Source organism: Bradysia coprophila, unplaced genomic scaffold (genome assembly GCF_014529535.1).
Source record: "Bradysia coprophila strain Holo2 unplaced genomic scaffold, BU_Bcop_v1 contig_94, whole genome shotgun sequence".
In the NCBI taxonomy this organism is placed as follows: Eukaryota; Metazoa; Arthropoda; class Insecta; order Diptera; family Sciaridae; genus Bradysia; species Bradysia coprophila.
Window position 1 is genome coordinate 227,825 of NW_023504022.1, and position 25,340 is coordinate 253,164.

General features: G+C 36.6%; 2 protein-coding genes and 1 long non-coding RNA gene across 3 annotated transcripts; 2 read left to right on the top strand and 1 right to left on the bottom strand.

Moving 5' to 3' along the window:
* The first annotated feature begins 11,007 nt into the window (after positions 1-11,007).
* Positions 11,008-11,835, top strand: LOC119085552. The gene is made up of 3 exons (XR_005089312.1): positions 11,008-11,165; positions 11,241-11,541; positions 11,607-11,835. It is a non-coding gene; the product is annotated as an uncharacterized LOC119085552 (long non-coding RNA).
* Positions 11,836-13,254: 1,419 nt separating this feature from the next.
* Positions 13,255-13,783, bottom strand: LOC119085481. Its single transcript, XM_037195897.1, has 2 exons — positions 13,472-13,783; positions 13,255-13,413 (listed from the first exon to the last, which is right to left on the bottom strand). The coding sequence occupies exons 1-2, from the start codon at positions 13,781-13,783 to the stop codon at positions 13,255-13,257; spliced, it is 471 nt and encodes a 156-aa protein (XP_037051792.1).
* A 5,356-nt stretch (positions 13,784-19,139) lies between these two features.
* On the top strand, positions 19,140-20,306 carry LOC119085482. The gene is made up of 3 exons (XM_037195898.1): positions 19,140-19,260; positions 19,453-19,893; positions 20,064-20,306. The coding sequence occupies exons 1-3, from the start codon at positions 19,204-19,206 to the stop codon at positions 20,304-20,306; spliced, it is 741 nt and encodes a 246-aa protein (XP_037051793.1). The 5' UTR covers positions 19,140-19,203.
* Positions 20,307-25,340: the final 5,034 nt, after the last annotated feature.

The following is a 25,340-nucleotide window of genomic DNA, read 5'->3' on the forward strand; positions in this document are numbered from 1 at the left end:
AGATTCATCAATACTCATGCTACCTACCTACCTCACAAATAATTGATTCATACTTACCATAGTAATAAAATGTTGCGCCATTTTCTTTAAAAACATGTTGCAAATCATACGCCATCTAATGGCATGTACTGTTATTCTCATTGAGACCATTCACAATAACTAAACGAGCCGTCAGAACAGTCGGAGCGTTTGCTGCGACTGAGCCCCGTACAAACCCGTACATCTATTGCGCACGTGACCCTACTTCGTTCGTCGCCCTACTCTTACCGTAAGCCTATTGCGCCCGTAAACGTCGTAAAATTCTTATGCAATGTGTACGTCTTAAAAATTGCGCATAGCGCAATTACGAAGCCCCGTACGACGTTCCTTTCAAAAGTAACACAAACTACACTTCCCACTGATCAGTGATTTTGGAATTATCATTTTCACCTATTTATATTGATTTTACAAAAATCCAAAATGGCGGCCGACGGCCATTTTGTTAGGAGGTGGAAAGTACAACGGCTGCTTTACATTCGTTAGTACCTTTCAAACAAACAAAAATTCATGAAATTCGGTTAAATTTTACTCGAGATATTAACAAAAAACACCACCTTCACTGTACGGCCGAGTAGCCACATATAAGCTCACTCCAAGAGACCTAGCTCACGCTCCGGTAAACCGAATTTCATAAACTTTTTTTCCCCTGATTGGTACGGTCAATACCTATCTAATAAATCAAAATCTATCTAAATCCGTTCAAATTTGACTAACCTACAAGCAAAAACGGATTGCCGCCCTGTACCTAGTTCACACCAAGGGGTCTAACTCACGAGTCGGTCATCCAATTTCCATAAACTTTTTTTTTGTGGATAGGTATTGTAAATACCTTTCATTTGATGTATCACTTACAAGTGTAGCCTTTAAATGGCCAGAGAAATCTTTGGAAAACGTTAAAGCACTTATGGGGCCCCAGCTCTGGAGGGGTCGACCCAAAATCGCCCATCTTCGAACTTAGCCTCACTGTTTCAACTACCTTTCAGGGAAAAAAAAATTTTTTGAAATCGGATTTGATTTACTCAAGATATCGACGTGACAGACGGACAGACGGACAGACGGACAGACAAAATTTTTATTGCGGATTCGTTATCTATGAACATAGGCAAACACTTTGCCCTTACCGTCTGCTTCGAATTCCATCAATTACACACGGCATCGTAATCCTATAAGCCCCTTCGTACTTCGTACGGGGCTAAAAATTTAATGTGGATTGTGGATTTAATTATTAATAAAATTACTGCCGACTAATGTATTGAGGCAAAGCACCTAGCAGGGTAATAGAAAAACATAAAGTAGTACTTTACTCGAAGTATGCGAATATTTTAAAACTTTTTTTTTCATAATGTCATTGCAAAATTACCATTAAGGCTGCTAATGGTATTATTGGTATCAAAAAACTACTCTATTTGACGTGTAAAAACCTCTATTACCCTGCTAGGTGCTTTGATTGAGGCTGTTTACTACGTACAGACGAGGACGTTTTTAACATAAAATCGCAGCTCGAGGGGTGACGCACTTCCATTTAATCCATTAAATCCATTTAATCCATTTAATCCAAAAAAAAAATTTAGTTTTACCGAAATAATTAGGCTACCCACCTGAAAAATTTGTAAAGTAATTGCGAAAAATAGATTTGCACGATCACCAGCTCGTTTAAGTACTCGTGAGGTAAAGGAATTTTTTTTTTGTTAAAAATGGTATTAAATTTATTTAATCCATTTAATCCATTTAATCCACTTTACACCAAAAACTCCTAAAAGTGGATTTTTTTCGCTTTTTAACATTGTAGTATGAGTTGTAGTACATGGTTCGATCAAAATCAACAATTTTTAAGACTTTTACAGTATTTTGTAAAATGAAGTTTTTTCGTATTTAATCCATTTAATCCAATTTTTATTCCATTTAATCCATTAAATCCATTTAATCCATTAAATCCATTTAATCCATTTAATCCATTAAATCCATTTAATACCATTTAATCCATTTAATCCATTTAATCTAGAAGTGAGTTACCCCTCGTCGCAGCTAGTAAATTTAGAAATTAAAAATCTACCCGGTTCTACAAACTGAAGACGTCGCTGGTGTTTTTTATAAAATTGTGGCCAACACCAAAAATTTGGATTGTGGACAAAACCAAAATTTTGAAATATTTATAAAATAAATCGAAATTTCAATCGTGTCCCTGCTGTTTTCTTAAGCTCATCATCCTGACACACGGGTAGTCTTTCGAAGCGGAAGATATTTAGTCAAATTGCCTATAAATCGGTAGGTAATCTGAAAGTTTTGTTCCTGGATTGTGAGACCAGTGTAACAGACTAGGCGGCGCAGAGACGAGTTACATCATTATACACATTATACCTCAAACAAAGGCTAAGCATTGACGTTCAACGAGGAAACGCGATATCAGTTCTCAATACATTGCCATCAACGAGTTCTCTGGAAGAAGTTTTTTATTTGATTTCAAAAAAAAGGTTAATTTTTTGTAATATTTTCTTTTGAAAAGTTCGTTTTTTTACTGACTGCGCCTTAGTGCATTTTATAATAAAAATCAATTATGTTTTAGTTACATCAATGTTCTGTTGGAAACTTTCATGGCCCTACGTTAGGGCCGTGACGCAAGTCCGTACATGCTGAAAAATTTGTCAATTTTTTTTTCCGTAGGACTGAGGAACATACACCTCGAGGAAAACATAACAGTTCAATTGGAAAATGAATTCATTGGAAAAAAAACTTCGTCGTAAGTGAATCAATCAATATCAATCCAAATAAGAAAAAATTAGACTATTTTTAGCAGGTACCTACTTCGGAACATACACTTGACATCACCGTTTTGACACTGAGGTCACGTCCACACAACCACTCTTTCAATACCGAACCAGTTTGCCGAAGAAACTAACTCTCTATCTGCTTCACATCCAGAGATACGAAAATTGAGGGGGTGGTCACTCCTACACAAAAGTGGACACTGTCAATCACAGTTGGATAGCACGTCACGTTGAGACTACCTTTTAATTACTTCGAAAAAACGAACCACGGCAAAAACGTAACACAAACTTCCTTTGTCGATTCGACAATGTCCAATGTCTAAAAAACATTATGAACGAACTGCAACCAGTCATCATTGCACAGCAAACAAACGGTTTTTCTTCACAAAGAATTGAGTGCTTGCACTAATGTTTTGTCAGAACCGTTGCGATTAAAAAATCGCTGCAAGCTAACTACGAAGGGCCTTTGGAAGTAATTTCAAGACAGTCCAAGTATTTTCTGATAAACTTGAAGGGAAAAGAAAAACATAGCTAACGCCGACCCGTACGAAACACCTATTCGTATCAAAAGCCTTTATTGTGAAAATCTTCACTTCTCTTACTTCATTTTCTTCTGCATTATCCCCTCTTTGCCTTGTTATCATATACAAATAAATTGCCGGAGGCAATATAGACAGCCCCGTACGAAGTCAACTTTCATAAATTCCTATTTAAACAGCTATATACCGCTATATTTACCTATATTTTCCTATAAATAAACATTCCACATTTGAATTTGCTATTATATAGCTCTCCATGCCTGTATATTGCTCAATATAGATATATATAGAAGTCCACATATGGGATTCCTAAAACCCCCACACATAACCAATTATTTCCATGTTAACAGAAACTCTCTAAGTACCATTTTCCCCAAGATATTTCAATTTTGCTAAAATCCAATATGGCCGCTGGCAGCCATTTTGTTAGGAGACCGGAAACAGTACTGACGCTTTACATTTAATAATTCCCTTGACTGAAAGTCAGGGTCTAACGGTCAAAAATGGGTAAAAATGAGGGTCCGTAACCAAAAAAAAAAATATTTTTTTTAGAAAAAAATGAAAATGAGGGTCCGTAACCCAAAAAAAATATTTTTTTAGAAAAAAATGAAAATGAGGGTCCGTAACCCAAAAAAAATATTTTTTTAGAAAAAAATGGAAATGAGGGTCCGTAACCAAAAAAAAATATTTTTTTTAGAAAAAAATGAAAATGAGGGTCCGTAACCAAAAAAAAAATTTTTTTTAGAAAAAAATGAAAATGAGGGTCCGTAACCAAAAAAAAAATTTTTTTTAGAAAAAAATGAAAATGAGGGTCCGTAACCAAAAAAAAATATTTTTTTAGAAAAAAATGAAAATGAGGGTCCGCAACCAAAAAAAAATATTTTTTTTAGAAAAAAATAAAAATGAGGGTCCGTAACCCAAAAAAAATATTTTTTTAGAAAAAAATAGAAATGAGGGTCCGTAACCAAAAAAAAAAATTTTTTTTAGAAAAAAATGAAAATGAGGGTCCGTAACCAAAAAAAAATATTTTTTTTAGAAAAAAATGAAAATGAGGGTCCGTAACCAAAAAAAATTTTTTTTTTTAGAAAAAAATGAAAATGAGAATCCGTAACCAAATTTTTAAAATGACACGCCACTCCACTACAAAAAAGAAGTTTTTTGGAAATGCACTCAAAATGGCACCTATTGGGAGCTCAGAACAGCATTCAGTAAAATCGGTCAAGTTCCTTCCCCATACAAAATTTTTCATTTCATGAAATTTCATGCGCCCGCGCCCTTTCGAAATCGTTTTGTCATAAAAGTTCAGTGAGTGGACATGTTTTGACCGAAGTTAATTTGTATCTTATAGTCAAAGGTCAGACCTTTCTAACGATACCCCACTCAATATATTTCACGTGAGAAAAATAAGTTTGTTGACTTGAAAATTGTCGTGAAGTCCTCCAACTCGAAAACAGGCTAAATAGTTAGGACACTCATATTGAGTCTTTATACTTTTCATATTTTATTTGGCTTTGATAGAAGGACCGTAAATAAAACGTTTTTTAAAGACAAATCTATGAAAATGAATACTTTCTTTGATTACTCCGTTCACTCTATTTTCGAGTTGGTGACTTCACGACAATTTTCAAGTCAACAAACTTATTTTTCTCACGTGAAATATATTGAGTGGGGTATCGATAGAAAGGTATGACCTCTGACATAAGATCAAAATATGTCCACTCACCAAACTTTTGTGACAAAACGGTTTCGAAGGGGCGGGAGCGCATGAAATTTCATGGAATGAAAAATTTTATATGGGGAAGTAAATTGACCGATTTCGGAAAAACTTCTTTTTTGTTGAAGAGGGGCGTGATGAGGGTCCGCAACAAAAAAAATTCCAACCGAGAATCAAGTTCAAACAAGTGACCACTATAGAGCGTGTAATTTCGAACCAAATTCTACAAATTCTACAAAATCGGACGTGTGGATCAGTAGCACTTTGCAGCTTCATGTCTCTAGATCCCCCACCATTTAGGGTTGTGTCCACTAAGGGCTTATTGTTTAGGGCTCGTTTAGGGAAGGCGAATGAGAGTTTGAAGTTTTGAAAAATGTTGTTTTAACATTTTAGCGTAGACTAAAACTAGACTATCCGTCCGTAGGGGCGGATTAACCTATGGGGAATTCGGTACCGTGCCCATGCCGTTGGAAACACTTGGCGCTGGAGAAACTCGTGCACCATACAAATTTCAAATAATGTTCTCTAAAATACGTGCAATAAAATGCAAAAACAAAACAAAATTGGCGCTGAATTTTTGAAATTTGGCGCTGCATTTTTATATGCCAGTGGTGCTGAAAACCTTAATCGGCCCCTGAAATGAGGGATTCTTTTGAAAAACAGTCTGTTTGAAATTCTCTCAGGAACATAAATTTGCTTACATCCGTCGTAGGCAATGATAGTCAAAACCGCCAGACAAAAATTCAGTGTTTGCCCTAATTTAGAGCAGACATGCGCTTCCCGGGCTTCCCGTCATTGTTTTAGATATAACGATTTTGAAAATATTATCCAGCAGCTAAAATTACTATAAGAAAAAAGAATGTGTAAAATTTTTTGTGGTTAGAATTTTTTGAGTAGCTGAACTAGGTGTTAAATTTACACTTCAAATTCACACTCATCGAGACACTATCCTTGCATGTTGGGTGACATTGAAAAGCTTAGACCAGTAGCAATCAGAGGCAAAAGTTCTTGTGTTTTCGATACGTTTCGGATGGTCAGCAACCGTTAGAGATTTGCCGAAATTATCAAGTTTTTACCCCTATTTGCAACTACTCATATCTCATCGTAGGTGAATTCTACCCGCGTATAAGAGGTTTGCCCCGAAAGTACATACAATCACATTTATAATAGCATCACACGACCTTGCACGTTTCGTGTATCTGGAGAAATTCCCATAAGAAAAGTGCTCGTTTTTGGTTTTCGATCACCTCTCGCTGGCCACACAACAATCGAGGAATTTCTATGAAAGTGGTTTAGACTTCTAGGGACCAATAGCTATCTAGGCACATATAAAAATTCACTGGATGATGCGTCCAATTTCGGCAGGCTGTCCAAAAGAATCCCTTAATCATGCCCGCACGTTAGTAAGCGGGTGTGACGCAGGTCCACTACCGAAAACGTTTTTAAAAACAATTTTTGAGGACGGCGGAACATATTTACAGCAAATTTTTGACTTCTCCCCCTTAACTCCAACGACCCCCAAACAAGGATATTTGGAATCTAGGCATCCATACGAGTTCAACGAGCTATCACACGTTACTGCAGCTTCAAAATTGGCTGAGATATTGAAATTCGAAATATTGATGTTTGTTTGAAAATAAGAAAAATTTCGTTTTTTCAGATAACTGAAATCGCCTACGTTAGTAAGTTACTAAGTTCCTATGGAAAAGGACGATTTCGTAACTCTTAAACGTTTCTTGCGATTTTCCTGAAATTTTGGTTATAGGTCCATCTCGGGCCCTAGATCAAAATAATATTTTAAAAAATGGGGGTATGCAAGCGTTTTTGGGAGCTAGGACTCCCGGAAGTTTCCATACAATGCCATGTAACAGCTTGTGTTGTGTGTGTGTGTGTGTGAAGAAATAATTTTTTTTCACTAATTATGAATTATGATTGGTAAATGTTGGAAAAAGTGTTTTGATGGCTTTGGGTTATTTTCGTCATGAGTGATGTGTTCCGAGGTTGGTTCTTAAATTTTGGGATGACAGATGATTCCTCTGGGACTACCTGAGGTGCTCTAAGATTGGTTTCTAGATTTTGGGATTCAGACTGATTTCTCTAGAATTTTTAATTTCCATTAGGTTTTTTGATGTTGTCGAAATGACATACTTACAAAAATGGTGATATCAGTCAAAAAAAACCCTTAAAGGGTAAATATGACGCAAGTCCTTTATCTTACTTACAAAATAACTGATATCGCTGAGGGTGACGCATTGTGCGCCGTACGCAAAAGTGTTATCAACAAAAAATTGACCCAAAAAATTTGTGAAAGAAAATTTTATAAAAAGAAATTTGCGTCGCAAGTGGCAGATGTTGAGGAAATTATTGTTAGGTAAATGGTTAGAAAATGTATTGAAAGAATTGAAACGTAAGAAAACCGAATCATCTGCCACTTGTGATGCAAATTTCTTTTTGTAAAATTTTCTTTCACACATTTTTTGGGTCAATTTTTTGTTGATAACACTTTTGCGTACGGCGCACAATGCGTCACCCTCAGCGATATCAGTTATTTTGTAAGTAAGATAAAGGACTTGCGTCACATTTACCCTTTAAGGGTTTTTTGATATATTTTTATAGTGAATACGTAATTTAAGGCTAGTTTAGGGCTGACGATTGAAGACGATTGCATTTATCCTGCTTTTAAGTACCGTAAAGTTAAACAGCGTTCTTTGGCTAGTCCTTATTTTAATGATGATTGATTTGTGTAGCGTTAATAGGATGTAGTCCGTAAGCTATGATCAGTTTATATATCGCGAAAACTGCTACAATGCATGGCTAGTTGGCTAGTGATTGAAAATTTGGACAACTTTGTCCGATTAGAAGCCCTAGTACGGTTCCAAACGTCAGCCCTAAACGAGCCTTCAACATCATACTACCAATTAGCGCTGAAACACTTAGTGTATTGCTAAAACAGCATATATGACATGGTTTTTCACTTAAAGTGTGAACAACTTCTCCAAATAAGTGCCCTAAACTCGCGACAGGTTCTAATTGTCAGCACTAAATGAGCCTCAAATTACACATCAACTGTAAAGTCAAATTTATAATAAATTTAAATACACTAAAATGATAAAACGACATGTTTCAAACATTTAGGGTTCACTTATTTGGGCAGCCCTAAAATCGAGTCCAGTCATTCGTCATCCATAGACGAGCCCTTAACTATAAGCTCTAAGTGGATTGTGTACAAAGCATAACGTCAGTAAATGTTTGTGAACACGATAGAGTGTGTAATTTCGAACCTAACTAATTTGGTTTCAATAGAAGCGCATTTCGATTTTATAGGTCGAGTTTGAAAACGAGGATAATCTGTCGAGTAGTTCAACAGTGGTAGGGTTCTGTTTGAAATGTGGAATTGAAGTGAGTAAATTACGTCTGTAAATACATTGCTGATTATTGATCAAAACTAACTCGATTAGGAACGCCTTTAATTGTTTCATTTAAATTTTCAAATATGTACACAACAGTCAAGGGATCTGACCCACCCATACCGGTGGGACCTAGTACCTTTCAAACAAAAAAAAAACCATGAAATTCGGTCAAAATTTACTCGAGATATTGACAAAATACTTCGCGTTCACTGTACGGCCGAGTAGCCGGATAAGAGTCCAAGAGACCTAGCTCACGCTCCGGAGAACATAATTTCATAAACTTTTTTTTCCCTGATTGGTACGGTCAATATCTATCTAATAAAGCTAAAACAGACGAAATATGTTCAAATTTGGCCGACCTACAAGCAAAAACTGCTGGTTCACACCAAGGGGTCTAACTCACGAGTCGGTCATCCGATTTCCAAAAACTTTTTTTTTGTCGATTGGTATTGTAAATGTAGCTTTTAAATGTCTGGAGATATCTTCGGAAAACCCTGAAGCACTTATTGGGCCCCAGCTCAGGAGGGGTCGACCCAAAATCGCCCATCTTCGAAGTTAGCCTTTCTTTTGACATTACCAAACGGGAAAAAAAAGAATTTTAGAAATCGGGTGTGTTTTACTCAAGTTATCGTGCAGACAGACAGACGGACGGACTTTTTTTCGCTGATTTAGCATCTATGGACAACCACAATAGTTTTCCACTTACTCAGGGAGTCCAATTCGACGTGTTACAAACGGATGCGTAAACCTATAAGACCCCAGTACTTCGTACGGGTTTAAACAAAACTCGAGCCGTTCCAATGTGCATTCAAGCAATAGTGCAAGTTCGTCTCGGACTCTAAATTATTCAGTCGCAACTCGCGAGCAACGCAATTGCATACTCTTTAGCAGACGCACAACATCATTACGCTTCTCCATCGACAAGTCGTGATTGTGTCGCTCATACAAGCCGTTTATCATCAACATCAGTTCCGGTTATGTCAAGAGATCGCACCGTAGTTCAAACGATGTCGTCCTGCAAAGCCAACGCAGCCGCTACTACAGCAGTTCGAGCATCTGCAATTTCAACCCCTCTACCAGTTCGTCCGAATTCCGAAGCCGTAGCGCGTATCTGCTGGTCAATTCAGGCAGACTTCTGTGGATTGCATACCACCATGCAACTTCGTGGTGCCGATCCTCACTGCCGTTGGTGTCGTTCAAAAAGCGGCTTACTAGCAACAACTTCCAAAACAGAATGAACCAACGCGATCCGTTCCAAAGATCAATGGAACCACCAAGTGACAGGAAACTGGAAATCCATCAACACCGCAAGATCAACAGAAACCAGAATCTCCAAACGGAAAATCGATGGACTGGGTGTTACAGTCCTCAAGTTCTTCCATCATCGGATGACTCGGCAACGAACAACAGAACTAACCAAAATAAAAACCAAACACAAAAACTGGCCAAAAAGTTTCGTCTTTTCTTTAAATGGAAGAAAATCGTGACTTTCCTGGAAGAGGACTAATGTGGCAACACTGCCGCTAGATAAACGAAAACATCAACCACAGCCATTATTGAAGACGTTTAGAATTAGACTATTTGAAAATGTTTCATTTCATTTTTCTTGAAATCATAATACCCCAATTGGTGCCTCGACCTTCAGCCTCATGCTACGAACACATTTCTTTTAAAACCAATTTTTATTTTATGACAACAAACGATATTAGTTCAGTCCTCTAAAATACATATTAGTGACCTCACGTTGGCAAATGGTCAATATGGTATTGCATATCAGTACCACATATTGATAACTCCGACACACAGCCTGCTGATTCTAAACAGAACTATCAGTGCCATCTTTGCAGGACTAGTCACTAGATGTGACAGTGATTTTTCTAAGGCTGTAAATTTTGGAAAAGTCACGCATATGCAGATGCGCGGGTGTTTCACACACAAAATTCACCACACCATACAAATTAAATTTTAGTGAATTTTAGTTTTGTATGGAAAAGGTGTGTTAGGTTGTGAAAAGGTATCTAATAAAATGGCGATCTGCATTACCTCCCCAAAGTTTACAGCCTAGCTTTTTCCCATCGACCTCATTGCTTGACATTTTTTCAAAGTCACCATTGGCAAGCATTTTGAATGCGTGTGTGTATGCAGGAATGTACACGAGCATCGAATACCATACAAAAGTGGTTCAATTTGGTTCTCATTTCTGGCTCTAATTGGTTCCGCAGTGTACGCCAAAAAAAATGTGGACTTGCGTCACGTGCGGCATGATCAGTTAAAATTCGAGAACCTCAATTTTAGGTATTTGCGAAGTTATTTTCATCGTCTTACCTCATCCATCCTACCTGACAATAAGCATGTGAAAAAAATAATTGAAAATGTCATAGAAATGAGCATTCCATATTTACTCAGTTGTTTCTGTTGCAAATTTTGAAAGATCAATATTTAGAAGATTAAACTTAAACAATGCCACATCGCCTATTGCGTTATCAAATGAGTAGATATTTTTTCCCTAATGCCAATTGATCAAACACAGGGGTGCGTCACTAAAAACCCAACTGCATCGAGAAGAGAATTTTTTTTGCGTCTTTTAATATCCACGTTCTGTTACATTTCAGTTCATAATTTGTGAGTCCGTCGAACAGTTAAGTAATTTGTGGCGATTTGCAAAGAGTTTCTTCTTTTTCAAGGCCTAAAAGCACTTGTAATATTTCCAAATGTTGCTGAAATCTATTAACAAACACTTACATGGAAATAATCCGTTTCTATTGTCCCACAGGAACTTTTACAATGGCGAAACTGTTAATTTTAGCCACAATAGTGGCTTTGGCCTTAGCGACTGAAGGTGTCCGGATCGGTGAAAACTCACCACTTTCTGGTGTCTTCCCTATCATTGATGACAACGAGTGCAAGGAGATAATTGATGGTGCCATCGCTCAATTGAAACATATGGCTTATAACAATCCTAAGAGATTCGCAGATATGTTTCATTTGTGTGAGGAATTCAAAGTCGCAGCCAAAATTCCAATTTTCTTCGATACATTGTTACAGGTTTTCTTGCTAAAGGCTAACTATGACCGGTAAGTTGAAGCAAAATTTTGTTTCGATGACTTCTTTGATTTCACTGAATGCTATTTTACCATAGATGCGCAGCAGTAGCAATCTGTAGTGGACTTAGAAATAACAATCGGAACTACTGTGCTGGTGCAGCGATCGCAGCCATATATGTAGATTTGGTGCATCAACTTGGCGGTGGCACGGAATGTATCAACATTAACAATGTAATCCATTTAATCTCTTTAATTCCAGCAATCATTTTATAATTAAAAAAATTATTTGCAATTAATAAACCAGTAAAGTGTTCTGAACTTGTACGTAGTTGTTTTTGCATCGAGTAAAAAGTGTTTTCGTGTCCAAATATGCCTTGGCGACCTGAAGAGACTATGGATGAATACAATGGAAAGCATAAGAGGGGAGTTTCTTTGAATTTTTTCGGTGAATTTTCTTGATAAAATTTTCCATACATTTTCGGGAAACTTTTCTGTATATCCCTATCACACGGGCCTTAAAACATGTCAATGCGTTCGTGCTAGAGAAGGGTTTGATTGATTTTATTCAAGAGTTTTCTCTTACAAATTACAATTGGATTTACAAGAAAAAGGACATCGAGGCCATCCTTGTTGGGCCCATTGTGGCGTGCTCTTCGAGTTTGGTTGTTGATGACATTGATGGTAATGTTCATTCTTACGCCTAGTCGTGCATCTAAGTTAATTTCCCGCAATTAACACAATCGCACGCTTTCTATTCGGAGTGTGCAACAGCTATATTGGTACACTAAATGAGCCTCGATAGGTATGTGATGCTGTCAACGATACATTCTCGTGCTCCCGCCAATACATGTCTATTCTCAAGTCCCAACTGCGTATGTTGTTGGTGTCTATTAAGAATTTATCATCCATGCATGCGGTATGCGTTTCCATGAAACCTCGCTAACAGCACACTCCCATATACGATATATCTTCTAGCTCCCAATACAACCATGCACACTCTGAACAAGCCCGTGTATGCAGTATACCTAGAACTTACATACACTCGTAGGACATTTGTGTGAGTAATACGATGATTGACCATTCTCTTATGCACGGCCAAAATTGACTCGAACTTTGTTACCATCCAATCTGCGTGCCGCAGCCCGCGATGTCCATACAGGGGAGCTTGCCGGTAGTTCCATACATTAATTCATACATTCATTGTCTGATGTGTGATTTTTTCTGTGTCGCATGTATTTTACGTTATAATAACAATCATTACGCTTTTAAAACACAATTTTTGATACTTGTTGTTGTTGTTACAAATGGGCTTCTGCACATTTAATTTGTGTCGTGGATCTACCGATCCGTGTACAGCCAATAGGGAACGTCAGCAATTTGCACGATGACAATACGGTAACGGAACTGATCATAACACTGTAACGAAACGATAATTATACTGTAACAGAACGGTAATGATACTGTAACGGAATGGTAATTATACTGTATCGAAAAGGTAAGGAAGATCACCGTCGATTGTCCAAGATAACTTTTAATCAATTTTAATTTGCGTAAATCAGATAATTTAGAAAGGTGAAAGTTAGCTTCCACTTATTTCCACTAGTAAGTCCAAAAAGTTTTGCCTCCATTTCTATTGCATTTTATTAAAATTTTATTGGTAGACAGATAGAAATACAAATTTCTAAATAAGCTAATTCCAAATGAAATTTTTACAATTAATTTTGACTAAAAAACTTTTTTAAATCATTCGCGCGATGCCATTTTTATAAAAAAATCGTTAATCCGTTTACGCTCTTCCACCTCTGCTGCTGCTTTGGCTTCCAATATTTTTAACTCGGCAGCCTTATTGACAGCTTCCATTTCTCGGACTTCAATCTCTTTTTTTCGCAATTCGATGTCGACCTGTGATCAGATCTTTGTAAACTGATTGTCAATAAAATAGTGGGTTTGTTACGTATACCTTCGACTTTTTCTCAAGATAGAAAACGAGGTCCTTCTTCGGGTTTGTTATGCGACCGTCAGATTTTGACGAATTCGATTTTTCGTCTTCTGGTGACTTATCAGTTTTCTGCTTCTTCGAAAGTGGTTTTATCTTTGAAGTTTTAATGTCATCGTTGTCGCTGTCGGAATCGCTAATTTCCAGCAGAGCGCCGTCTCTTACTGCCTCTGCTTTCGATTTATCTATCAACGAATACAGCTTGTTCGTGGGTAAATCGGGTTTCTTTTCCTCCAACTCCGAAACGCTGGTCAGTAAGTTCTTGATCTCAGTCATTTCGGCTTCAGAAATACCCGAACTAACACAAAAAAAAATAAAGAAAAATTCACACATAAATTCAGCTACTCTTACGCTCTCGCGCTGTCAGTTTCGTTTCTGCGATGAATTTTGAGAAGCTCTGTTACTCGGTCTCTGCAGCTGCGATCAGTAACTTTCATCTTTAAGGGTCCTTCTTCCAAGACTTTCGCAATGTCAATCCAAGCTGACTTTTGGGTCTTGAAGGCAAATGGATTTCTTGTTTGAACTTCTTCAAGAAGCATAATATCATATTTTGGATTTCTCCGCCATAAGAAACGAACTGATTCCGTTTCATTTTTTGGTTTACCCATTTTCACAAGAACGAAAATATTCGTAAGGTAACTAAAGTAGCAGCCAAAAAGTCAATCAACGATCACAAAGCGATTCCCTAGGTAACTGGGACAGCAATCAAAAACGAATGCACGACGCGGATCTGGGAATAGTGTGAATGAAAACACAAGATTAAAGACTGAACTTTTTCGGTCGTGCACACTTGAACACACACTTTTGTCTATGGAAAAAAGTCTGATATAAAATCAGAGGTTTCTTTAATTTACAAATTTTGCACAGAAAGTGTCATGATTTTAACTTCACGAGTTGTACTGCCATTATTGGGATGCGATGCATAATCTACAACACAGCAAAACTCACAATTATCTCACAGAATGTCTTAAATTCATCATAGTATTTCGACTCAATTTCTACACAAAATTCAATTTAGATCAGTAGAACAGGTTTATTTTATCGTACGGTAAAAAGTTTTTTGACGAGCCTAAGACGAACAATAATATCCACAGAGCCATAACTCTGACATTTCGATTGACACTTGGTTTGACTTTATTTATAGACTTAAAACAGGACCTAGTTTGAGTTTATTTAGATTCAAGGCAGGGCTTAGTTTTACAATATTTAGACTCAAGACAAAGTCTAGTTTGACTCTATTTAGACTCAAGACAGGGTCCAGTTTGACTTTATTCAGATTCAATACAGGGGTTAGTTTGAGTCTATTTGGACTCAAGACAGTGTCTAGTTTGACTTGATTTAGACTCAAGACATGGCATAGTTTGATTTTATTTAGACTCAAGACAGGGCCTAGTTTGACTTTATTTATACTCAAGACAGTGTTTAGGTTGACTTTATTTAGACTCAAGACAGGGACTAGTTTGACTTCATTTAGACTCGAGACATGGCCTAGTTTGACTTTATTTATATTCAAGACAGTGTCTAGTTTGACTCTATTTATACACAAAACAGGGCCTAGTTTGACTTTATTTAGACTCAACGCAAGGCCTAGTTTGATTTTATTTAGACTCAAGACAGTGTCTAGTTTGATTTTATTTAGACTCAAGACAGTGTCTAGTTTGATTTTATTTAGACTCAAGACAGGGCCTAGTTTGACTTTATTTATACTCAAGACAGTGTTTAGGTTGACTTTATTTAGACTCAAGACAGGGACTAGTTTGACTTCATTTAGACTCGAGACATGGCCTAGTTTGACTTTATTTATATTCAAGACAGTGTCTAGTTTGACTCTATTTATACACAAAACAGGGCCTAGTTTGATTTTATTTAGACTCAAGACAGTGTCTAGTTTGACTCTATTTATACTCAAGACAGGGCCTAGTTTGACTCTATTTATATTCAAGACAGTGTCTAGTTTGACTCTATTTATACTCAAAACAGGGCCTAGTTTGACTTTATTTAGACTCAACGCAGGGCCTAGTTTGATTTTATTTAGACTAGTTTGACTTCATTTAGACTCGAGACAGGTCCTAGTTTGACTTTAATTAGATTCAAGACAGTGTCTAGTTTGACTCTATTTAGACTCAAGACATGGCCTAGTTTGACTTTATTTATATGCAAGACAGTGTCTAGTTTGACTCTATTTATACACAAAACAGGGCCTAGTTTGACTTTATTTAGACTCAACGCAAGGCCTAGTTTGATTTTATTTAGACTCAAGACAGTGTCTAGTTTGACTCTATTTAGACTCAAGACAGGGCCTCTATTTATATTCAAGACAGTGTCTAGTTTGACTCTATTTAGACTCAAAACAGGGCCCAGTTTGACTTTATTTAGACTCAAGACAGGCCCTAGTTTTATTTTATTTAGACTCAAGACAGTGTCTAGTTTGACTTGATTTAGACTCAAGACATGGCATAGTTTGACTTTATTTAGACTCAAGACAGGGACTAGTTTGACTTCATTTAGACTCGAGACAGGTCCTAGTTTGACTTTAATTAGATTCAAGACAGTGTCTAGTTTGACTCTATTTAGACTCAAGACATGGCTTAGTTTGACTTTATTTATATTCAAGACAGTGTCTAGTTTGACTCTATTTATACACAAAACAGGGCCTAGTTTGACTTTTTTTAGACTCAAGACAGGGCCCAGTTTGACTCTATTTATATTCAAGACAGTGTCTAGTTTGACTCTATTTAGACTCAAGACAGGGCCTAGTTTGACTTTATTTATATTCAAGACAGTGTCTAGTTTGACTCTATTTATACACAAAACAGGGCCTAGTTTGACTTTATTTAGACTCAACGCAAGGCCTAGTTTGATTTTATTTAGACTCAAGACAGTGTCTAGTTTGACTCTATTTAGACTCAAAACAGGGCCTAGTTTGACTTTATTTAGACTCAACGCAGGGCCTAGTTTGATTTTATTTAGACTCAAGACAGTGTCTAGTTTGATTTTATTTAGACTCAAGACAGGACCTAGTTTGACTCTATTTATATTCAAGACAGTGTCTAGTTTGACTCTATTTAGACTCAAAACAGGGCCCAGTTTGACTTTATTTAGACTCAAGACAGGCCCTAGTTTTATTTTATTTAGACTCAAAACAGGGCCTAGTTTGATTTTATTTAGACTCAAGACAGTGTCTAGGTTGACTCTATTTAGACTCAAGACAGGGCCTCTATTTATATTCAAGACAGTGTCTAGTTTGACTCTATTTAGACTCAAAACAGGGCCCAGTTTGATTTTATTTAGACTCAAGACAGGGCCTAGTTTTATTTTATTTAGACTCAAGACAGTGTCTAGTTTGACTTGATTTAGACTCAAGACATGGCATAGTTTGACTTTATTTAGACTCAAGACAGGGACTAGTTTGACTTCATTTAGACTCGAGACAGGTCCTAGTTTGACTTTAATTAGATTCAAGACAGTGTCTAGTTTGACTCGATTTAGACTCAAGACATGGCCTAGTTTGACTTTATTTATATTCAAGACAGTGTCTAGTTTGACTCTATTTATACACAAAACAGGGCCTAGTTTGACTTTTTTTAGACTCAAGACAGGGCTCAGTTTGACTCTATTTATATTCAAGACAGTGTCTAGTTTGACTCTATTTAGACTCAAGACAGGGCCTAGTTTGACTATATTTATATTCAAGACAGTGTCTAGTTTGACTCTATTTATACTCAAAACAGGGCCTAGTTTGACTTTATTTAGACTGAACGCAAGGCCTAGTTTGATTTTATTTAGACTCAAGACAGTGTCTAGTTTGACTCTATTTAGACTCAAGACAGGGCCTAGTTTGACTCTATTTATATTCAAGACAGTGTCTAGTTTGACTCTATTTATACTCAAAACAGGGCCTAGTTTGACTTTATTTAGACTCAGCGCAGGGCCTAGTTTGATTTTATTTAGACTCAAGACAGGGCCTAGTTTGACTCTATTTATATTCAAGACAGTGTCTAGTTTGACTCTATTTAGACTCAAAACAGGGCCCAGTTTGACTTTATTTAGACTCAAGACAGGCCCTAGTTTTATTTTATTTAGACTCAAGACAGTGTCTAGTTTGACTCTATTTAGACTCAAAACAGGGCCTAGTTTGACTCTATTTAGACTCAAAACATGACTCTATTTATATTCAAGACAGTGTCTAGTTTGACTCTATTTAGACTCAAGACTGGGCCTAGTTTGACTTTATTTATACTCAAGACAGTGTTTAGGTTGATTTTATTTAGACTCAACGCAGGGCCTAGTTTAATTTTATTTAGACTCAAGACAGGGTCTAGTTTTATTTTATTTAGACTCAAGACAGTGTCTAGTTTGATTTTATTTATATTCAAGACAGTGTCTAGTTTGACTCTATTTAGACTCAAAACAGGGCCTAGTTTGACTTTTTTTTAGACTCAAGAGAGGGCCCAGTTTGACTCTATTTATATTCAAGACAGTGTCTAGTTTGACTCTATTTAGACTCAAGACAGGGCCTAGTTTGACTCTATTTATATTCAAGACAGTGTCTAGTTTGACTCTATTTATACTCAAAACAGGGCCTACTTTGACTTTATTTAGACTCAACGCAGGGCCTAGTTTGATTTTATTTAGACTCAACGCAGGGCCTAGTTTAATTTTATTCAGACTCAAAACATGGCCTAGTTTGACTTTATTTAGACTCAACGCAGGGTCTAGTTTGATTTTTTTTAGACTAAAGACATGGCCTAGTTTGACTCTATTTAGACTCAAGACAGGGGCTAGTTTGACTTTATTTAGACTCAAAACAAGGACTAGTTTGACTTTATTTAGACTCGAGACAGGTCCTAGTTTGACTTTAATTAGATTCAAGACAGTGCCTAGTTTTATTTTATTGAGACACAAGACAGGGTCTAGTTGGATTTAATTTGGATCAACTCAGTGCTTAATTCACCTAAATTATAGAGCAAATCCATGAATTGAATTTTGATTGCTATTCCAGTTACCTAGCGAATACTTTGCTTGAGAAAATCTCGATTTTGAAATAAATGTTTCCACAAGTTAGTCTTTATATATTTATATAAATGGCACTATTTGAACTTTTGTTGTAATGGAATGTGAATGTGTATCGATGGAACGTTGAAATGTTTTAGTCCTTCATTCTTTTTATCATATAAACACTTCGATCATTTTTTGTAACATTCAAAAGTGTTCGATGAAGGCGTGTTTTGGAGGAAAATTACCAATCTTTGAAAGACTGCCGAAAATCGTAGTGCTGTCGGATTGTAATAAAAAGTAGCGTATTGTAAAACTTGATCAATAATCTTCAAATAAAAAATCTAAAAAAATCTCTTATTATTAAATTTTTTGTAGTATTTTCATTTTCCCGAAGGTATGCATAGACATGTAACTACGTTAAGTGAGAATTTAGAAAATTTCTTTTAGTTTTTTCTTTGAAGATTTAGCATCAAGCTTTTCTTCGAATGTCATTATACTCTTTGGGTGTCATGAATCACATTTTTTCGGATTGTAGGGACTGTCTACGTCGGTTCGAACTTTTTATTTCGATTTATAAATGAGGGGGTTTGATGGAAGTAACACAGTTTATTATCGCATATTATTTTTGTCTTTTCGACGGCGTAGCACATTTCTTTGAATTTTATTTTTAAAAGTAATTTATTTCTTTAATTTTTAAAATGAGTCCACCTCAAACAAGAAAAAGGAGCAGACCGGACAATGCTGATTTGTTGGAGGTATTTTAGTTTCTTTCCACCGTCATTATTTCTATTCTACCAGAAAGTAGTCGCCTTTGACTTTGTTGAAAACTTAGCTTATAAGTTTGTGTAACTAAAATGAGTAGCATCAAACACTCTTGTGCAGATACTGCTACAAAAACAAAAGCATTAATGCCCAGAAACCACTCAAATATTCAATCTTTTAAGCAGAAGAATCCCGTGACTGTGGCGGAAAAACTGATTCTGCAAGAACAGAATTTTCAAAAACTGGCTGCGGAATTCCATGATATGAAAACTGAACAGCAGTTATACAAAGTTCAAATCTTAATTTGCCAGCAAGAAATTTCTGAATGGAAGAAAACAAGCGAGGAACTACGGGCAGAAATTTCTAAATTGAAAATTGATCATCAATTGCACGCAGATCAGTGGATCCAAGCCCAAAGAGAGTTTTCTGAGTGGCAAAAAGAAAGTGTGGATCGTGCAGTGGTCCAATCAAAACTGGTCGGTACGCGAGCAAACGAAACCGCAGGTGGTGTCATTGATGAGCGCTTACAGATGAGAGCCATCTATAATAATCTTCCCTGTAAAGGCATAGACGAATATGAGCGGTTGAAAATTGATCTCGCGAATATCAACTTTTTCGTTTACATGGTCAGTATAGATTTATTGAACTGGATCAAAAGATTGTGCAACATTTTGCTTTAACTCTTTTCATAAACCGGTTTTACATGAAAATACAAGATAAAGAAGTTGCACAATCTTCTGATGAAGTCAAGTTATCCGCCTAGATATTTATTTCTCTGGTTTTTTCTTTCTTTCAGGAAAAGCGACTCGGCTCCATTGGTGGTGTAGACGTGAGATCTTGCATCGTTGCTATATTGAATCGTTTGATGTGCCCAGATGTACAAGGAAAATTTTCGCTTACTGGAAAACGTACAACAAAGCCGGGGGTGACAGATACGATAATCATTGAATTGGTGCACTGTGCCGTACGGATCACACATCCCACTTATAAGGACAAAGATGGTGAGACGATAATCGGAAAAATCTTCACAAACAAATGATGATGTCACGATTATAGAGTAATAAATGCTCTGAAATTTAGTTTGTTTCTATTAAAGACAGATTGAAAAAATCTGTTGTTTTATCAGTTTGTATACGAGAATCTGTACATGGCACCACAATTAGCAGACACGAAAGAATCACTATCGGCTTCACAAATACACAAATGTAATGAGAGCTTAGTTTTCTTTCTCTCGGTACTGACTTTGTTAAACTAATCAAATTTAGCCCTGGTGCGTTTGAACTTTGACCGGAATCTAGGTGGTTGATTTGGCTGAGCTTTGACCGAAATGACTTTGTTAAATATTGATTTTACTATTTTTACGAGACTTTAAATCTAAATGCTTCTTTAAAAGTATTTCGACCTCATACATCACAATCGAATTTGGATGGGTATTATATGAAGGAATTTTACTTATACATGTAGCGTGTGCATGTGTATGCGTAAAATTATGCTAGCTTCGAAGTTGATTTTCCGAGTCACGAGAGTTATTACTTAGTCAAATCTGCATTTTTATACCGTGGTTTCAAACATTCTCTCTCTTCTAATGAACCCATGCTTAATTACATTATTTCAGATTACACGTTTTTGAACTACAAAAACAGGCAAAAACAGTTATAGCAAATTTTTTGATAGGGTAAGTGTAGATAGGCATTGGTACGTTTAACCTATACTTTCAAATGAAAACTTTAGCTAAATTATTCCTGGTCTACCTATACAATTTTCTTTTTATCAATATTTTATAGTTACTTACATAACAAGGGATAAAAAGATGAAAAGTAGAGTTTTCGAGTGAATTTTGTTGATCCGAGGCGAACACACGAAAACGAGACTTTTCATGCCTTGGGCATAAATTACGGAATTTTTCTCGTAATTTAGGCCGTCAGCATGAAAAGTTGTATACGTATCTGTTGTTGACGGTACATTTTAGGCTTCACGAGTTGTAGCTCGAACGAAGTGAGTTACGTGAATAACTATTTCATTTTTATCCCGAATTATGTAATCGATTTTATATGCTTTTGAAACCTAAACCAATTTTCTTGTTTTCGTTGGTGTGTAGTAAGCCATTTTCGACCCTAGGGAAAACAAAAAGTTAATGTATCTGTTGTGGACGGGTACATATTTTCATGCAAGTGACCGAATTTTTTAATTGTCCCTTGACATGAAGGATTTTGTTTGTGGTCAGAGGGTGGCGAGTTCCACTGAGGCTTCCGAAGCTTCACCTGAGGTGAGAAAATGAACAAAGCTTTATTTACATTGCTAACACATACAATATGCCACCTAATCAAGTAGCAGTGTCATATGAAGAAAGACTTAGTGTGCGTAAAAGGCGAAAAGTCTTTATGAAAATATTCGTCAGGTAACTAGAACGGCAAACAAAAACGCAAACTGTAAAAGTACCTGTAAACTGAAAAATTTAACAAAAGATGATGGACTACAATCAAATTATACCGCTAATAGCGGAAAGTGACGAGGAGGTCATAATATTTGACTATATTTTAAATTCCAAGAACCGTGTTTACCATTATTTGGACAGAAGACCTGGCGTTTTTCGCCTTGAAGAGCTGGGAGACAGTTACTGTTTTACTCACTTTCGGTTTTACAAGGCTGACATTTTGAAAATTAAAGAACTTTTCAATATCCCCGACGAGCTAATTTTGAAAACAAGAATAAGAGTACATGGTGAAGAAGCCTTATGTATTATGCTTCGACGACTGGCATATCCAAACAGGTTAAAAGAGAATTTAATTTAAATTATAGCGTTAACACCATATATCCAATAGATATGTTGATCTTATGGAGTTTTTCCCGAGAGGCCGTAGTGCTCTAAGTGAAATTTTCAATTATATGATCGACCATATTCTACGTGAGAAAGGCCGAGTTCTTAAAAGTCTAAATCAACCGTGGATGTCTCGTCAAGCCATAAGGCGGCTCTGCCGAAGTGTTTCCGAGAAAGGATCTCCTTATAAGCACTGCTTTGGATTTTTAGATGGGACTGTCAGATCGACTTGTCGACCAACCTATCGACAGAGAGAGGTACAAGCAAACATGAAATGAAAGAGCAAATTGACATAATTTATTCCTACAGTTTTACAACGGACATAAAAGGGTTCATGCCATAAAATTCCAGTCACTTATGATACCGAATGGAATTATTGCTAATTTATTTGGTTCCATAGTTGGTAGAAGACACGATGGTCATCTTTTAGCAAGGAGTCGTCTTGTGGAGAATTTGGAACAAAAATTGAACGGTTTTGTAAACCCGCCATATGTTTATGTTGATTCCGCTTATCCACTTCGAAAATTTCTTATAACTCCTTTCAGAGGGGTTCTCAGTAGAAGACAGAAGAAGGTAAATAAGGTGATGAGTTCGTTAAGGGTCTCTGTTGAGTGGGGATTTGCAAAAGTCATCCAACTTTTTCCATTCGTTGATTTTAAAAAAAATTCAAAATTATACAAACAAGTAGTCTCAAAATATTACAAAGTGGCGACAATTTTAACAAATTGCCATACGTGTTTGTATGGTAGCCAGGTTGCAGATTATTTTGATTGTGATCCTCCTACGTTAGAGCAATATTTAAATTAATTGAAATATGTCTTTATCATGTTAAATAAACAAACCAAATCGAACCGAATCTTTAATTTATAGATGGCAAAATAAAAGTGATTGTTCGTTCTGTGACGTCATACTCTACTGTAAGACCTGTGGATTTGCACCAATTTCTTTTTTTCAAAACTTCTTCAAAACTCGAATTCTACTAGCAGTGCTGTGCTAATTTTCAACCACTTTCAGTTTGTAGCTCAATTACTCGACGGTGACACAAGCATTTTTATACAGTTACCGTTTACTATTTCGTTACTGTATACTTACTGTTACAGTATAGTTACCGTTTTGTCACAGTAAAATATTGATCAGTTCTGTTACCGTATCGTCATCGTGCGAATTGCTGACGTTCCCTAATGTCTTCTATTCAATTCGATAGTTCTGGAAACTATCGTCACACGCGCTAATGTCGATCACGCGTTTATCATTGTCTTTCTAAGATGGCGTTGCCGCCATTTTGTTACGAAATCGTAGCAAATAAAATTTTCTAAATTCACTACAAAAAACTTCACTCCACACGCCCTTATGCGCAATACTGTTCTTCTATCAAACGGCACAAAAACACAAATTTGAGTTCGCTCCAGTCTCCAGACGGGCTCCCTCACGGAACCTGAGAACCCAAAGTATTTACCAGGGCCGAACGTCCTCCCCGGTTGAAGGCTGAAAGCGATCTCGATTTTTGATACTTTTTTCAATAGCACAGAAAAACATGACATTTATTTTCGGAGTCCGTTCACGTAAATCACGCTAGAGAAGGGAATACCGGATCCTTTCGGCGATATACCGGTTTTATGTATATATATGTTTTTAGCGATGCAGTAGAAGTCTAAATCATGCCCGCACGTTAGTAAGCGGGCGTAACGCAAGTCCACTACCAAAAAAGTTTAAACAAGAATAGACCGGCTGAAGCCTGGTGAGGTCTTTTTTCATTTTTTTTTCAATTTCAGTTTACTACTAGCTTGGTACTCATTCAAGTACCACTTTGGTATTCAACTACCAAATTTTGGAATTATAAATAGGCAAGCGAGCCGATTAATTTCATCAGTCGGTGTGCAGCTCTCCTCAAACAGTAAACATATTTACAACATCCGTATTAGTCAACTACCATGTTGGTAGTCAACTACCACTTTGGTAGTCAACTACCAAATACTCGATTTATAAATAGACCAGCAGGCCGAATAATTTCGTCAGTCGGTGTGCGTCTCTCGAGTAAGAAACATCTTTGCTGCTAAATATTTTGGGGGTCCAACTACCAACAACTACCAAACTTTCAAATTGCAATGTCTGCTATGAGCGATCGGTTACCAGATAACAAATAACAATTGATTTGCCTGGTGTTGGTTTGCTCATAGTAGCATTGCAATTCTAACTTTTATCAATCACATTTGATTTGTGACACAGACGGACGGACGGACAGATGAAGTGCCCACAATAGGTCTTTTTTTCCTATGGAAAAAAGACCTAAAACGAGTTCAACGAGCTATCACACGTTTGGCTGAGATATTGAATTTCGAACGAATCTGATGCTGCAACAATCACAGCCGCTCATGTACATTTGATTGACGGAAAAGGGTGCAACGGGAATGCAACGGCAAAAATAATAATTTAGAATGGGAAAAACTAAAAAAACTCAGGAACTCCATGGGTGGGCCTCTACGGCACTGTACTACATCAAGACGACATTACAAATAAATGTCTTTCTTATATCTATCAAACATTTAAAGTCATATTGCGATTAAAATGTTTTCCTTAAAAATAGATAATTCCTCTAGATAGCTCTAGATTTGCTAGTGGAGCGACATCGATGCAAAACTTTTTCATCAATATTTCTTGTACAGCATAAAGTATGGCATATTTGGTATCGTTGTAAAGCTGCCATATAAGCAACCACATTGACGGAAAATACTCATACCAGTAAGGTATTGAAGCTTCCAAAGTTCACCGAGGGTAGCCTAAAAGTGCAATCTCTGAAAACGTAACAGAAAATTTCGATTCAAAAATAATTTTTTTGCTGTTCAAAAGGGTTTGCAAAACTAGTCTGGGATCACCATTCAAAGGCTTCCTCGGTTGCTTCGTAAAGGAGATATCAGTCTTTTAAAATGGCTTTTAGCTACTATTGCTCAATAAAGAAATTATCGAGAGCCATAATTTTTACACTGTAAATCTTAGAATTTGTCCCTCTACCAATTCCAATGTAAATCTTAAGTCCTCACTGTTTCACAAGCCCTGGCTGACGCTGGTGCTGGTTCTCAGGAACAGTTCAGGGGATTTTGCTAAAACTTGTTTACTTGAACAGAACGTCCCTCCCCCAACTCACTTATAAAAAAAACCTGGATGTTAAAATTTTTAAGCCTCACCGTGCGCAGAGATTGTTTGAATGTCGAATGTACAACGCCATATCCGGTACAATTGATTCTACATTGGCACACA

Excerpts from the sequence above, each read along its gene's own strand:
- LOC119085481 (XM_037195897.1), bottom strand. The coding sequence starts at position 13,783 with ATGACTGAGATCAAGAACTTACTGACCAGCGTTTCGGAGTTGGAGGAA. Across the intron at positions 13,414-13,471 it reads ATCTTGAGAAAAAGTCGAAG|GTCGACATCGAATTGCGAAA; the intron begins GTATACGTAACA and ends ATCTGATCACAG.
- LOC119085482 (XM_037195898.1), top strand. The coding sequence starts at position 19,204 with ATGAGTCCACCTCAAACAAGAAAAAGGAGCAGACCGGACAATGCTGAT. Across the intron at positions 19,261-19,452 it reads ACAATGCTGATTTGTTGGAG|AAGAATCCCGTGACTGTGGC; the intron begins GTATTTTAGTTT and ends TCTTTTAAGCAG. Across the intron at positions 19,894-20,063 it reads TCAACTTTTTCGTTTACATG|GAAAAGCGACTCGGCTCCAT; the intron begins GTCAGTATAGAT and ends TCTTTCTTTCAG.